This window comes from Carassius auratus, chromosome 50 (genome assembly GCF_003368295.1).
Source record: "Carassius auratus strain Wakin chromosome 50, ASM336829v1, whole genome shotgun sequence".
Classification (NCBI taxonomy): Eukaryota; Metazoa; Chordata; class Actinopteri; order Cypriniformes; family Cyprinidae; genus Carassius; species Carassius auratus.
This window is the reverse complement of record NC_039292.1, coordinates 4982243-4999099: the sequence shown is the minus strand read 5'-3', so window position 1 is coordinate 4999099 and position 16857 is coordinate 4982243. Positions and strand designations below refer to the sequence as shown.

At 37.8% G+C, this 16857-nt stretch overlaps 1 protein-coding gene across 1 annotated transcript; it reads right to left on the bottom strand.

Annotated features, from left to right (window-relative positions):
* Nucleotides 1–6372: 6372 nt before the first annotated feature.
* Nucleotides 6373–16835, bottom strand: LOC113066386 (probable 2-oxoglutarate dehydrogenase E1 component DHKTD1, mitochondrial). Its single transcript, XM_026238293.1, has 15 exons — nucleotides 16578–16835; nucleotides 16211–16363; nucleotides 12793–13004; nucleotides 12461–12655; nucleotides 11147–11416; nucleotides 10820–10991; nucleotides 9685–9883; nucleotides 9251–9563; nucleotides 8998–9082; nucleotides 8050–8189; nucleotides 7681–7831; nucleotides 7485–7591; nucleotides 7225–7389; nucleotides 7040–7122; nucleotides 6373–6598 (listed from the first exon to the last, which is right to left on the bottom strand). Exons 1-15 carry the CDS (start codon nucleotides 16783–16785, stop codon nucleotides 6373–6375), a joined length of 2679 nt encoding a protein of 892 aa, XP_026094078.1. The 5' UTR covers nucleotides 16786–16835.
* Nucleotides 16836–16857: the final 22 nt, after the last annotated feature.

The following is a 16857-nucleotide window of genomic DNA, read 5'->3' as shown; positions in this document are numbered from 1 at the left end:
TTTGGGGTTTTTCACAGTCTTTTCACAAATAGTCTTTTGCTTGGTGCAAGCTTTGTGGGCTAAGTTCCGTAACTCTTGTGTAGTCCTGTTACGTGGACACGCTGGGACTCTGAGATGAAAACTCCAACTGGCATGTAGGTTTAGGAGGAACAGAGTTTTTAAGTTGACATCCTGTTCCATACCTGGTTCGTTGCATGCTCAGACGTAGGCTTTTCGTAGCTGACTACAGAAAGACTGTGGGTTTTCAAATCGGCCCTGTTTGAGGTCCATAGCAATAAGGAGCCCATGGTCTGAGTTTGGATCAGAGAATTCAAGAATCAAAGTCTGTAGCAGTTGCTGGTAGTACGCTTTGACAGTCTCTGGTTGACGATCCAGAAAACACTGCACATCTCGGCTGGACGTGATTTTTAACAGGTACAATGTGTTCACATCTGTCACGTTAGCAACAGTTTGCAAATTAAAGTCAATGGCTTGTAAAGAAGCATGAACGTCATGTCCTCCTGCAGGATCTAGATTGAATGTAGAGATGCTTCTGGCTAGCTTGTGAAGTTCTCTGTGAGCAGTGCAGGGTTTAGTGACATGCGTTCTCTGGAAGGGTTCTCTCCCCTCCGTTGTTGACAGGTGTTCTTGTAAGCTGGCTGGTGATTTCGTTAGAAGTGAGCTTACACCCCCTTTTTCAGCTCTGGGTTCTTGGCTGAAAGGGTTGGAGTGGCGGGCCGGGAGAAACTTTGTGGTGTGCGTTTCTCCGATGCAGCCACTCTGTAATCTGTGAGATTGTCTCAGTTCTGTGTGAACAGTGTCAAGTTCATCTTGGAGCTCATCTCTCTGCAGAGTAAGCTTGTTGATTTTAGCTCGGGCCACTTGCAAGTGTGTTTTGCAGGCCCAGGTTTTATAGTCTCTTTCTTTCAGTTCAGTCTCTGCTCCTTTTAGGAGCGCGTCACCTTGCTGGAGATTTTTGTTGAGGTCTTTTCTGGCTTCTCTCTCCAGCTGTTCTTTTTGATCTGTGTCGAGGCGAAGATCTTGCAGGCTATTGTGAAGTCTTTCAACTCCTTTCTGTAGCTCTGGATCTGTGTCGTCCTCTTTCTCGCGCTGGTTCTGGGTCTCGAGGGGGAGCTGATCAAGATGACTCTGGGTTGGGGCCTGGTCCTTCCAGGCCTCCTCCGCGATGTTGCTCCGTTCACTGAGCCGTGCCTGGGCGACGAGAATGGGAACTGGGCTTCCGAAGATCCTGGCGAGTTCTCTGTAGTAGTCGCTTTGGTTTGGATCGCGTGCCATCAGTTCATCTAGCTCGGTGTCTAGTTGCTCTGGGTGCTGCAGGTTACTGGCATCCTTGGGCAGGAAGGGGGTCGTCACTGCTTTCAACCATGTCGAGAGGTGGCCCCCCATGGACTGCTGGACTGGATGCCTGGAACATCCTGACTCTCTGTCGGTGAGAGAAGCACAGCACACACACAAAAAGACCAATGCAAGTTCGTTCTACGTTTAACGAGCTATACTCATACGGGCTGTGCCGTTTATGAGAATTTTGGGGCTAACTGATGCAAACAGTCAGACAGTTAAGTAGCCAATTAACTTGGGTCAACGAAGGACCTGAAATGGAGATTTGACAGGCAGTAGCCTAGCGGGTCGTGTGATGACACCGGCTGCTGGTGGTCGCTCTACTATTTAACTTCGTTGGTGGCTCCCAGGTTACTGTCTCTATGTGAAATGAAAGAAACAAATCACAACAGAAAAGAGGGTAGAAAAAGATCAAAGTGAAGCAGAACACTTGAAATGGGATGAAAACAATAGAAACACAATGTGTTAGTGGGAATAAGGAGGCCTAAGCCTACTGTTAGGTTTTAAGATAGGGCCAACAGGTGAGTGGGCTATCTGGGTAGGAAACCTAGAAATATGGTGTGGCTTAAAGCAGAAAAAGGGTCAGAACACTTAAAATATATCCGGGGGAATATCTAATATTCTGTGGTTTATAATAAGTGGATGGGTTTTATCACATTGGGTTCACCTGGGTGAATTGAAGTCATTCAGGTGGGAACCAGTGGCTTGGTCAACCTCCCCGGTGCTCCCCAAACACTCAACCGCAGTGTCCCCGGTCCTCCGTTACTCTGGCGTGGCGCCGTCTCGAACGGCTTATGACTTTTAGCACAACCTTTGGAGAGCCAAAATTGCTGATGTCTCTTGAGACAAGAGGAACCGAGTTTCACTCGCAGCCAGTATCGGTAACACCGGTCGGGCAGCCTTGCTCACTGGAAACCTGAGATGACTGTCCAATCACCAAGGGAGTTCTACAATCAAATACACAAAGGATGAACAAAGGAAACTTAAAGTTAATTAAGGTTTGGTTTGTTTAACATCAATTGAGTAACTATATGTAGAGAGGAAAGGTAACAGCTTTACCTAATCATGATAAAACAAAACAAAGGAACTATGATAATAATGGTAATTATCAAAATAACCTAAGTCAAAAGAGAGAAGCAAAATAATAAACATCAAATAAAATAAAAAAAAAAACAGGAATGAAACAAGAGAGAAGGAGTAGCTGGTTTTCACCACAAGGGGGGGAAAGTACTGCTTCTCTGTCTTTAACCTGCTGAGCAGAAAACTTAATTCAAATTAAAAATTCAAAACTGGTTTAAATCAAAATTTAAAATAAGCATGTAAGAATTAAAAGGAAAATCTGAATAATATCCTATAATAACCCATGATAGCTTGTAAGTTATCATTAATAATTATGAAATTAATCAAACAGGGTGAGATTAATCAAAAAGGGTAAAAGTGGACATGCACTTCAAAACAGAATGGAAAAGACAGAGGTCTGTTAGTCGATTTAACAGGGGACTGCCACTAGATGGCTTACCTTCTAAGTGGGTCAATCAGTAGTTGACCTGAAACATCTAGATTTCCACTGTTAAACAATTACATTTTAATTCAAATCGTGTTTGAACCAAACTCAAAGTAAATGTAAACAGTCAAAGGCAGGGAAAATTTTGTTTCCCTGTAATAATATTCGCACTAGCAAAGCTGTAAATGCAAATAATTATCGAGAATTTAAACATCTAATTCAAATACATCACAGGGGATTTGAAATTAGCAATCAGAGCGCATTATCTGAAACGGCCACGGGATGGCGACTTTGCACTCATGCAAGCTGGAATCAGAAAGCAGGGCGTTACCTGAAATTTCTGAACCACGCTTTCCCTCTGGTGTTTAGATAGCGGAATTACAATTTCAATATGACTTAGAAATTATCTGATCGTTTGTCAGGCTGATTTTCTGCATCAAAAATCACAAGTAACAAACAGAAAGTTTTGATTCTGTGGTGCTATATACTTCACAAGAGTGTAAGGACAGGATTCGTTTCACTGCCCAGACACAAATGTGAAAAACAGGAATTTTTACACCTGTTGACATCCCATAAACATTTATCAAAATAGCACTTATGATTTAAATGTTTTAGGTTTAAAAATCGGGTAGCTAAGCCAATTTTAGACCAGGAGTTTTTATCGTTTTAATCTTGAATATCACTGTGGTTCACCACAGATTCAATAACGATACTTAATAAGTAAGGCCTTTTTAACTGAATCAGAGGAACATCGCTCATGTTCAGATTTACATGTTGCAACTAATAAAAGATTTCTTTATCTTTTAATCATTGATATTAAAATGTTCTCACTGTAAAAAGATTTTGGTCTTTCTTAACAGGATACTTTTAACATTATACTGCAGATTACTTTCATTAAAAATAACAGTGACTATACTGTTAAGTTTCTATGAATACCTAGGTGCTACTGACCAGCTTTTTGCCTCAGTCAGTTAGGAGTGAGTTCGCGTCTTGCGACTTATCTCACAAGTAACGTTACATAATTTCATAGCGCACATGCAGAAATTATTAAAAACCATATACACAGATTGATTGCTCACAAAACGAAGTTTGAAATAGCCGCGTTCCTCCACCATTAAATGTAACAACAATGAGTTTTACGTAGTAATTAACTCAAATGATATATAGGGAATTTGAATAATTAATCAGGAATATGATTAATTAGCTCTCAGGTGACAGTTACATTTAAATTTATTGATTATGAAAAATAGCTCAATTGCCTATACTAATAACTAATCACAGGGCACTGTAACTTACTCATTAATATGTCAATCTACCATCCTTCATATCAATTATTGTGATATCTCTTACTGTAAATCACTGCAAATCAAACATATGGTTTGTCCAGCAAACCAGATTGAATTTCAATTTCCAATAACGTTATCACTTTTTATAATTCAAGGAAAAATATTCTCTGGCCATGAAAACATTATCCTATCATTATGATAAATTTAGTTTCTAAATTTAAAGCTTGTAGCTAAAGACCAAAACATTTCAGTGACTCGTAATGTGAGTGGGGTGGAGTCCAGAGCCAATCATTTTATATATGGGTTTTTAATAATTCAACTAGTAATACATCAAACTACAAATCACACAGAGTAAATATGCGTACGAAAATACAGACAATAAACATTTACAAGACATAACGGAATCCAAATAAAAGGGAGAGAGAGAGAGAGAGAGAGAGAGAGAGAGAGAGAGAGAGAGAGAGAGAAGTGGAGAAAGCGAGAGAGATCACAGAATGAGCTCAGGTATGAAAATCAGTCAGTAAACCTTAGTGAAACCAACAACAAATCAGATCATAACAACACTTTAAACCAGCATTTAAATCTCCATAGAAAAGTGATACTTGCATGGCCCAGCGTGTGAGCGTGGTCTTTTTGTGAAGCTTTGTGCGCTGTTCCCGTTGAAACAGCCATGTGCCATGAAACGGAGGCCATGTGACGCGCGTGCACGCTGCGCTTGGCGTGAGCGTGAGCGTGGAGCACGTGGTCCTTTGTTCTGTCCTCGCGCGGTATTTGAAAGGTTCAACAAACATTGTTCCAGAATTCGTCTTCCTTGCGTGGAGAGGCGAATAGTTGAATAAACTTAGTAAAGAAAAGAAAAGAAAACAACGAAAATGAAAGTTTCCAAATGAGCCATGAAAATGGCTTTCTTCTCCTCAGTCCGTGTGCTGAGGGGGAAGGAGAAAATGAGCGCGGCCCGAGGCCGCGCGGAGCGACGTGTCCGAGAACCAAGAACAAGAGAAAAGAACTAAAAACACCAAAAACTAGGCGGGCCTTGTTCGGTCGACCCTTATAGATTGAGATGGTTCCCGCCCCTTTTTGCGTAAACAGCCAATGAACATCCGCGATCTAAAGTGGAGGGAAAGTTCCTTTGTCTCGGGAACCAACCCCCTGGATGATTTAGGACTTGTCAGATTTCGTAAAGGGATTATTCTAGCAAGTTTGTAATTCAGATTACATACATTTTTCATTACTCTGCTCTAGATAAATGGGTTTGTCAGAACATGACGATCACAACGATACTAAACATATGTGTAAATGATCAAAACATGAAGTTACATTGAAATGCAGAATTACACATATTTAAAGATTTGATTAACACATGATAACACTGCAAATAGTCCCAATTTATATGGGAAACATCTAAATGTACCAAAAGGGAATACGTTATACATTTATAAAACATAAAAACAAAAAGGTAATGAATACATTCCATAGAATGCATTGGGGAAAAGAAACCAGTGATTTGGCTTCTCTCCTCTCCTGTTTGTCCAGGGTGGTCGTAAATTTTTACGAGCTGCCCAGGAGTGTGGGGGTTGCAGAACATTTCTTTTTGAGAAAGTAGAAGAATGAAGTCAAGCATTTCCACTCATAAGTCAGCACTTTAACCATTTACCCAGGATTAACCATTTTATGCAATACACAAACATTCAAAATACATATTAATAAAATTATGAAGATACAGAACCTTAAGGAAGGTTTGTTTGTGTGTGTGTGTGTGTGTGTGTGCTTGTGTGTGTGTGTTCAGGAATGTGGGGGTTTTCATGTCCCCTTTGAGGCTCGCATGGGTATCGTAAAATAATTTAAGTCCGGCCAGGCTGGCGCCAGGCCAGCCGTTTAGTACAAACAGGGTTTCATTTGTGGCTTGAATTGAACCCATGAATCGAAGATCTGCATATCCGTTACAATAATAATAATAAAAAATAATCCTAAGGAAAACAATAGGCCTCTCGCCCTTTGGGCTTGAGCCCTAATAATCCTTAGAAGAACAATAGGGCTCTTCGCCCCTTCGGGCTTGAGCCCTAATAAGAATAATCCTTAGGGGAACAATAGGGCTCTTCGCCCCTTCGGGCTTGAGCCCTAATAAGAATAATCCTTAGAAGAACAATAGGGCTCTTCGCCCCTTCGGGCTTGAGCCCTAATAATAATAAGAATAATCCTTAGAAGAACAATAGGGCTCTTCGCCCCTTCGGGCTTGAGCCCTAATTACAACAATCCTTTGAGTGGTCCATGAATAAAAGATGTGTATATGAGCAACTCACCTTTGGCGTTTGTGTATTTATTTAGCTCCTGTTGTAGGGCTTCTGTGGGGAAGGGACACAGTTCCTCCACCCTGATCAGCGCTGTGTTTTTTTCTGTCTCTGGTAAAGTCTCTCTGTGTTTCAGCAGGGCGTAGTAATGTTTACCTGAACAAAACAGAATCCGCTGCACACTGCAAGACAAGAGCAAGCGAGAAGTCTTTCTGTAAATATAAGTTTTTTGTTTTGTTTTTTTGGAAGGAAAATAATACTTGTACTCACCAAGGATGCATTAAAATAATTAAAAGTGACAGTAAAGACATTTACATTATTACTAAATATTTATATTTTAAATAAATGCTGTTTTAATAGCAGCACAACTGTTATACAGTATAATAACAAGAATTGTTTCTTGAGCATATTTTGGATCATGTGACACTGAAGACTAGAGGAATGATGCTGACAATTCAGCTTTGCTACAACAGGAATAAATAATATTTGATTTTACATTCAAATACAAAAGAGTTATTTTAGATGGTAATAATATTTCAGAATATTACTGTTTTACTGTATTTTTCATCAAATAAACAGAGACTTGAAAAATGTGTTTACAAAAAGTGACTGAATGAATATACCTTGTAGGGTTTACTGATGTATCCCCAATGACAGGCTTAAAGAAAGTTCCGGGTCCCATATCAGCCAAGCTTGACACTGCCCCCTAGTGCCAAACAGAAGGGAATATTCTTTATTAAAAACAACAAAACCAAACAGTCTTTCAGTAAGAAATTCCTATGAAAAATATGAATATGTCTTAACGCACAGAAAAGCGCAGAAGAGTCTTAGGAGAGGCCACGATTAAGGGCTTCCTGAAGTTTCTAATCATTTGTCTCCGTAAAAGGTGGTAGTACTGAGCTGGTAGGGTAGGATTGACCACTCCCATGTTCACCGTGTCACCGTCCACACCTTCTTCTTTACTGTCACAGAGCTGTGAGAGGAAGAGAGTGCAGTTATGAAGATTATCAGTGATGCTGAATGATTTCATCTGTACTTTTCCCTGTAAGAGAGCATGCATAAACTCGCCTGTAAGAAACGCTCTATTCGGCAGGATGAATGCTCTGGTCCGGCTCCATCATATCCGTGGGGCAGTAAGATGACCAATCCACTCTGCAGGAGCCATTTCGCCTCACCTAAAGATGTTTTGCCATTAGTCTCTAAAAATGTATTTAACCATTTGACCAAAGGTTGTGTAAAACTAAGACTGCATTTTTTTTTTTACCTCCAGAGAGGAAAGTGTCAAATATTATTTGGGCGCCGTTGAAGAAATCTCCAAACTGAGCCTCCCAGATGGGCAGCAGTCTAGGCTGAGCAATACTCATTCCATACTCAAACCCCAGCACAGCTTCCTCTGAAAGAGCACTGTTGCACACCTGCGAACACACACACACACACACACACACACACTCAGGAATGAAGAGCAGCTGGAGTATCAAGTTACAAAGCTAATACATTAGTCACATGCCATCAACCAAACATCCTAAACTAATGTACTATTAAAAACACATAATAAAAAAAAAGTGATGAATGATTGCAGCAATGCACAACTCATGATTGGTTGTCTGTTGTGTCTGTGTCTGGTTTGGCTAACCTCCAAGTGGCCTTTCTGTTCAGGGCTGATGTGATTGAGGGGAATGTACATGTCGTTGGTTTCTTGACACACAACCATAATGTGACGCTGACTGAATGTACCCCGGCCAACATCCTGACCGCTGATACGGATATTAAATCCTGCATTAAATATATATAAAAATGGGGTTTTAAACGTTTTGTTGCTAATATATTTTCATGGACACTGACACCAAAACTTTAGGATCAGCTTTTTGAAAGAAATTATTCATCAAGGATCATTTAAATTAATCAAAGGGACTTTTCCATCACTACAAAAGATTTCTATTTCAAACAAATACTGTTCTTTTGAACTTTCTATTCATCAAAAAATATCAGTTTCCACTAAACAACTTTCATCATGGATAATAAGAAATGTTTAAGCAGCAAATCAGTAAGTAATGATGTAGAAAATGTAGCTTTGCGTCAGAGGAATAAATTACATTATAAAATGTATTACAATAGAAATTGCAATAATGTTTCAGAATATTGTTGCTTTGAGCATAGGGAAACATTTTTTAAAGATTACAAAAAACTTACCATCCACACACATTTGATTATTTGTGCATAACTTATTTCAAAAAGTAGCAAAAATATACATTGCATTTGCAAAATGACTGGCTTTTATATTATCATTGCACTTGCATGAAAGGAAATTAATAAAATATTATCTGGAAATTATTTTGTTTGTATTAAGCTGACAAAGAATTTCAAAATTTTCAGTAAAGTTCAATAAATTCTTGATTATATCATAAATTCTAAATTTTTTCCCAATTAATATTGTCATACTCAAAAACATTGTCCAAAATCACCAGAGCACAACCTAAAGGCAACAATGATTGGGAAAATATTTGTATAAAGATACAGTTAAAAAGCACAAATTATTCTTGAATGTTTTAAAAGTGCAAGGAAGGAGAGATGAATACTTTACCCTGACACAGCAATGTGCCAAACGCCAGGGCCTCCGCTGTGGACCAGTCTAATTTTGTGCCCTCTTCCAGTTTCTGCAGGCGTGCCTGTGACAAACCAAGACGTTTGTATAGGCATGTTCAAATCAATTCTTTACTTAGAAACCTAATTCACAGACATTTTCAGTGATGTCATCTTATGGCTGTTTAGATCGTTATAGTATTTGTTCCTGCTGCTCATAACATATGCAAAAAAGCGAGGTGTTCTTTCATCACCTGCATGTGTGTCTTTCTCAGGTGACTGTGTATTTGAATCTCCTCAGGTAAGTCTACTGATCTGGCACCTACGAACTGCAGCAGGGGCAGAGCTACGCCCGTGTCCCAGAATGAGACTCTGTTCTGGGGCTCCACCAGGCCCCCCCAGCGCCCCTGGAGGTTTGTGGGCGGAGGGCTGTAGAGTGTCATGTTGTTCAGCCGGTCGTTGAGCATGGCGTAGTGGGTGGTCTTGATCTGTTCGCGCTCTTCCTCTGTCATCAGACCCTCAGCGATCAGTTGGTCAGCATATGAATCTGGGATACTTTGTCTCGACCTAGAATGGCCACGAAATTAGGAAAATTAAACCTAACATTTTAGGAATATGTTACAAGATAAAGGCTGCTCCATCCGTTCAAATCAGAATTGTCAAAACAGTGACTGGTAGAGGTACCCACCGGATAATTTTATACATTGCGGGGTTTGTGAAAAAGGGCTCGTCCAGCTCATTGTGGCCCCACTGGCGGTAACAGAGCAGGTCTACAATAACATCTTTTCTGAAGCGTCTCTGGTACTCCACGGCCAGCCGGGTCGCCCTGAGGACCTCCTCAGCATCATCGCCATTCACATGGATTATTGCACATCCCACCATTTTACCTAAACAGCAACAAACAGAATTGCAAAAATGTTAATAGATGTTAGATAGATAATAGATTTTGTTTAAAATATTAATAAAAAATAATTTTACTTCAGCTAATTTCCAAAAAAATAAAAAATTAATTTAATTTTTGTTTAATTTAATTTGATGTAATAAATAACTAAAAGAAAAAAAAGAAAAAAAAAGATATATATAGACATCAAAAACTAACAAGAGACAAAACACACAACAACATTAACTAAAAATAAAATGAAAATAGAAAATATAAATATAAAGATTAATTCCAATATTAATAAAAACTTTAATTGTATCTCAATGAAACATTTCTGGTGCAGAAATATATAAAAATAACAATACTTTATTTTTTTAATTATAAAAATTAATTTAATAATAATAAGTTACTTTTTAAACATTAATTTAAAAAAAATCATAATTGCAATAATGCTATTGCACTGTTGAATAAAAAATGTATTATTATTATTATATTATATTTTATATTTATATTTTACAAAACAACAAAAATTAAAATATATATAAAAATATAAAAAATTACAATGCTTACATTTATGCTTTCTTAGTTTATTTGCTTTCAATTGTTAAACCATAGAGCTTTCATTTGCTTTGAAATCTGCAGGGAGATCTTAAAGGTGCGGTCACATTAAATACTGTTCAGTGAATTTAGAATTGAATAGAACCACTATATAATTTCCCTTATTTGGATGGCAAAATGTGATTGATATTAAAACTTCACAATTATTGTGGTTATCTCAAATAATTGCAATCAGATTAAATGAAGACTCAATGAAATAATTAATCAATAATAATACTCGTGACAGGCCAATCTTGTGTCACAGTCACACATCACAGGCTGGAAAATATGGAAATCCATGGGGAAAAAGTTCTAATAAATAAATAAATCCCTGACAGGTACATACCAACATCACTACAGTACAGAGATGATCGTCCCCTCTCTGAGGGAGTGGTGTAGCCCACTTGATTGTTTACAATGAGGTGGATGCTTCCACCTACTCTAAAATGGGGGAGATTTGACAGCGTGAAGGTCTCCGTTACTATGCCTTGGCCTGAAAACGAAGCATCACCATGAACCTGCACAGAACAGATAAAGAACTTATTATGATGTTATAACATCAGCATAACTACTATGTATTAGCATGGTGTATAATGTTGTTATTACTGAACTTTACTAATCTAGAAACTAAAACAGACATCCTAAAATTGACTGAAACATCTCTGCTCAGGACCTGCAGGCAGATGACTTTGTCTCCTGGTTGTGCGTGAGGGTCAGTGGAGTAATCGCCGTCCTGTTTGACTTGCTGACGGCCACGGGTCTTTCCTTGCGTCACAGGGTTGATGGCCTCCAGGTGGGAGGGGTTCGGCAGCATGGTGACATGGAGAGGGTGTCCCGCCCCAAAGTCCAGCTCCACCGTGGAGGTTAAATGGGACAGCACGTCTCCAATTGAGGGAGAGTTCTCTGGAAACTCGCAGAGACCCCTCATCTTACGGAACATGAGCTAAGAGTGAGAAATGAAGACGTATTTGGTTCATAATGGCTGCAGGAAATGACTCAATTATAATGTTCCCCCAAAACCATTACAAAATAAACTGTCACTCCCTAGAGAATGAGTCTATTCATGTAGTACTATGAAGAGGTGGAGACTGTGACTCAGAGGATTAGATGATAAGAAGAAACAATGGGTGAGGAATTAAACCAAGATTGCATTAACATAACTGACAAGGAAGAAAAACAAGGAATTAATTTGGTAACCAAAACTGTTTGGTTACCAACACTCTTCAAAATATATCTTCTAGGTTCCACAGAAGAAAGAAATTCATGCTGGTTTGGAACAACATGAGGGTGAATAAACAATTGTGTGTGTGTGTGTGTGTGGGTGGGTGTGTGAACTATCCCTTTAAGAGTCATCACTTAAAACAAAATAACAAATAAGATAAGTCTGAGATCACTAGTGAAAATATTACTATGCATTTTCAAATTTAATACAATATTCCCAATACAAAGATATAATATTACCAGCTTACCTTTAAATTCATTTTAAATTGATATTTCCATATGATTAATTATTTTGACTTTTATTATTGTGTATTAGTGTAGCATTTAAATTGCTTGTTTGTGTTTTTGTTACATATTTTAGAAACGGTTTTACTTGACTTTTTATTTTTTATTCTTTTTTTATTAGCAATTTCTTTTTTTTTCTTTTTTTGCTTACACGTCTGTACACTGTATTCTGTTTTATTTATTATTCTTATTTTTATGTCTTGTTTTTTTGTCTTAAGTAAAGCCCCTTGAAATGCTACCTTAAGTATATAAAAACAAACATCATGATTTCTTTGCATTTCTAAGTTTTTCCAATGTACTAAAACTGTTTATCTCCAGGATTAAATCACTAAATTTTTTATGTGTTTTCTATGTGTGGACTGTATATATCTCTCTGTGGCAGGTTGCCTAAACGTGTTTTAAACTGTAAGTTAAGCCAGTCTTTCCAGTTTACTATCTGCATACAGTACATACTGTATAGCCAGAAGAAACAAGTATCAACCTCTGGAGGGAACTGCAGTAGTCCGGTGAGGAGGTTGAGACGTCCACGGTGAGGCATTCCCATGACCACGTCTGTCACTCCACTGTACACCGCAGAGCGAAACAGCTCATAGAAAAATCCCATCATGCTCTCTGCTCCCTCACCTCCATATCGTTTAACAGTGGCAAACTTGGTGGCTAAAAAGTGGTCAAATTCCTTTAAAAATACAACAAAGGAGACGCACATTTCCTGATACCAGTGGAATCAAGTGTGAAATTATTTACATGTTATTCAGTGTTACAGGCTTCGAGGCATCCAAAATAAAAGTGACTAAATGCAAATGTCCGTGTTACTTGTGATTCAAGCATCAGTTTAGCCAGCTGTCTCCTCTCCTCCGATGAAAACGCCTCTTTCTTGAGCTCCTCAAATTGGTCTGCAAACCATTCTCTTTCCTGCAAGCTCTGGAGCTGAGTGGTTTCCACTGAGATTCTCCCACAGTACGTTCTCTCCAGATAGGCCAGCACCTCTTCAGAAGTGGCCTCGGTTTTCCCAAAATGCCGCAATCCTGGAATGATGACAAATAAAAATGTAAGGAGATAAATGGGCCAACTAAAGAAGTACTATTTAAAAATAATGTTCTGTGGTAAATACAACTTAAGCTCAGTGACATGCTGCAATTTGCCACAGTTTGTTGTATTTAATGTATTGCCTTATCAGCTTTACAGGCTATTACACAAATGGCTATTAATTATTTTGAAAGTATAGCCACAGCCCACAAATAAAAACAGATTTAATAAATAACAATATTTATTACAAACTAAAATAATAGTAATACTAACAATGACAATTATTATTTAGTCATAAACAGTGGTGTCAAAAGTACTGACATTCATTACTCAAGTAGAAGTATAGATACTAGGGTTTAAAAAGACTTTTGTAGAAGTTGAAGTATCAACTCAAGCTTTTTACTCAAGTAAAAGTGTAAAAGTACTGGTTTAAAAAACTACTTAAAGTATAAAAGTAAAAGTAATGTAAGGGGGAAAAAATGCCATTAAGAACAAAAGCTTAGGCCGCACCACAGGGGCCTATTGTGCACTACTCCACCTCCTCAAAAAAACATTTTTCTAAAGGCCATAATGACTATAGTGTTATATTAAAATGTTCATGTTGAAAAATTTGGGATGCACTAGGCTACCTGTTTCAGCCGCATATATGAAAATACAAAAATGGTGTGCACATCCCAAACATCCAATTAGGACGCAGGTGCAAGACAACTGAATGATATAGACAAATAAAGAACAAGTCTGAACACTGAAAACTACTGCTCCAGAGGAATTTAATCAAGCAACGTTTCGACCTTCAGGTCTACATCAGCCGCATATATCCCCATTTAAAAAGAACGCACTTTAGTACAATGCAACGACATTAAAGGACTAGAGATATGATGACTAGTTACCAATAAGTATTGTTATGGTCCAAAAAGTCAAACTTTAGAGGCATGTCATCAATAACCTTTAATGGAATGTAAATGTACATCCAAGCTTAGCTGCAGGAATCTGTGAGGGGAATGGACAAGAACATTGGTGCAGGCTTAGTAACAATTACTCTTGTATGGTTGTCGATTTACAATAAACATTATAGTGCTGTCAAAATGAATGATTAATCCAAGTGATTAATCAATAACTAAAACTGAAAAATAAGTCATAATCCTGATACCTTCTTGATTAATAGCTTCTTGTATTTGGTACATCTGCTATGCACCTAAACTGTGCCTGAACCGATACTTAAAAAAAAAAGAACCACAAAAAAAAAAAAACTATGGATAACTTTAAAGAACATTACAAATATTTAAAATAAATCCATAGCTTTCACCTTGGATGCTCTCATTTCTCAAGTTATGCTTCCCTTAATCTAAGGCTAATAAATGTATTTCACAATCTGGGTCATTATTTAATACAAAACCACACATAATGTTTCTACTGTATCACTCTGATATTTAGTTAAGATGAATGCTGTCTGTCACTGTCTTTAATCAGTTCTGTGAATTACTGTATGGTCATTCTTTATTAAGTAGCAAAAATGTCGTTTTTAAAATACAGTACTGTGCAAGTGTCTTATGGAAAAATAATTTCACCCCAAAAAAGGGTTTTAAGCCAGTAATTTATATCTTTTGTTGTAGTTTGTCAGTAGGAAATATCAGTTTGCCATTAATTTTAATAATAATCTAGTGCGATTTTGAATGCACAAGCAGTTTGACAACGGCAAAATTAATGTTTGGAAATGTAAACTGATATTTTATACTGACACACTACAACAAAATATATAAATAACTGGCCGAACACCATTCTTTTAAGTGAAAATAATAACGTGTCTAAGACTTTTGAACAGTAGTGTATGTATAAAGTACGTATGATTAAATTAAGTATATTTAAATAAGTTTAATTAAAGTATGTGTTCGTTCATATGTGTTAAGGGCTAGATTTTCGCTGGAGGAAACGGCTGTGGTGTGATGAGCGGTGACAAGCGAAAACTTTACAGTAGATGAGAAACCGACTGCTCCTTCGTGACCTTTTGTAAACTTTATTTATGACAAAGAACTGCACAGATATTCTAACAATCTATCCATATACACACACCTTGTGTCCTCTGTTTGTTTAAGTGCGCAACGCATGCGCTGCTTCGCTCGCGGTCTGCGGATTGAAGAGCGCGCTGAAAGACGGGAGACCGGTCTGACGCCAGTTTCAAATGAAATTTAAGGGGACTGACTCTGAGGCGATCGGATACAGGTTCCATACCCAACCCTACTTTTAAGAAATATATTTTTTGATAAACGAACCCAAAACTGGCTATGTCCTTGCTGGAGTGTGATGTGATCTGTGTCATGTGCAGGTGCGATGGATCGCGTACAAACCAATAGGGTGTCGGAATGGTATATGTTTATACTTCTCATCCAACCACAGTCAAATTCACTCCATCCGGATGGCGCGATTTATCTGGATAGGTTTTTTTCTTTTTATGATAACAAGCCGGAATGAAAACAAGCCGAAATGAAATAGCAGTAACGAAGCTATTTTTAAAATGTAAGGAGTAGAAAGTACAGATACTTGCCTGAAAATGTAAGGAGTAGAAGTAAAAAGTCGGCTGAAAAATAATTACTCAAGTAAAGTATAGATACCCTAAATTTCTACTTAAGTACAGTAATAAAGTATTTGTACTTCGTTACTTGACACCTCTGGTCATAAATAAATCGCTACATTTGAGGCCAAATTGTCCAGCCCTCCAAACTAGCACAGCAAACTTTTTCTTTAACTGCAATCACAATTTTTATCTGAATCAATCAGTCAATCAATTTTTTCCAAAATGTTTATATAATATTCATAAATAGAACTAAATATACAAAATAAACTAAACTAAAAAGTATTACAATAATATAAGTAAAAAAATAAATCAACACTTATTATTAAACAATCAATAACATTATTATAAAATAAAAAGTGCGTTAATAAATACAAGAGTGCACATTTATGCATTTAAACCCTAATGCCTTGCCGAATTTATACTTTAAAAGTAATGCCATTGATATGCACATTAAATTTATACACTAATAATAATGCACTTTAATTTATTTCTTGTGTTAATCGACTTCATGATATAGGCCTATAATACGCTATATGACTAGTAAATACTGCCATACCATTCGCAACCTAAACATTAGTTTAGTAAGATGAAAAAGCATCAACCAACTTCAAAACTATGTGCCAGGAAACTCACCGGTGGTGTTGAGGACTCCATGAACGACTCCATTCAGCAGACTGATCTCAGGCACACTGTTCAGCACAGGTGTTTGGGGAAGTAAGGGGTTAATTTGAGCTACTTTGTGTCCATGTGCACGATAGGCCTCCACCAGTCTCGCCAGTCCATGATCTGTTTACATCAGACACCCTTGTGTTACCACACACTCCACATGTTAAAGCACTGCACAATTCAGATCTTGCTTTGCATCTCTTAATATTTTTGCCAAGTTTAAGAATGCATCGTTAAGTAAGAAGCTACCAAAGCGCATGTTATGGAGCTCTAAAGCATTAAGATTCTAACAATATAGACAATATTAGAGGCATGTAACTGTTAATTTATGGACCTTGGTTAAGCGCGGAGATCTGCGGAAGATCAGCGTCTCTCTCCGGAATTTCTCTCGGTCTGAAACCATAGACTCCCCGCTGAGTGTGGTACAAACTCGCTAGAAACGGCCGTCTGGCACCGAAAGAACGGTGCAAAAGTCGATGTAGGTTTATAAGCATAATACCCACTGACGTGGTGGAAATAAATAAACTAGACGAGCCCCGCATTCTTCAGCGTAGCCATAGTAAACGATAGAGATGTCCGATAAATTAATGAATCATTATTGTGAGTCGAATCTT

Bases quoted from the DNA above. Each gene is read 5' to 3' on its own strand.
- LOC113066386 (XM_026238293.1), bottom strand. From the start codon at position 16,785: ATGCGGGGCTCGTCTAGTTTATTTATTTCCACCACGTCAGTGGGTATT. The intron at 13,005-16,210 runs GTGAGTTTCCTG...TCATCATTCCAG, and splicing joins TGGAGTCCTCAACACCACCG to GATTGCGGCATTTTGGGAAA. The intron at 7,592-7,680 runs GTAAAAAAAAAA...AAACATCTTTAG, and splicing joins TGACACTTTCCTCTCTGGAG to GTGAGGCGAAATGGCTCCTG.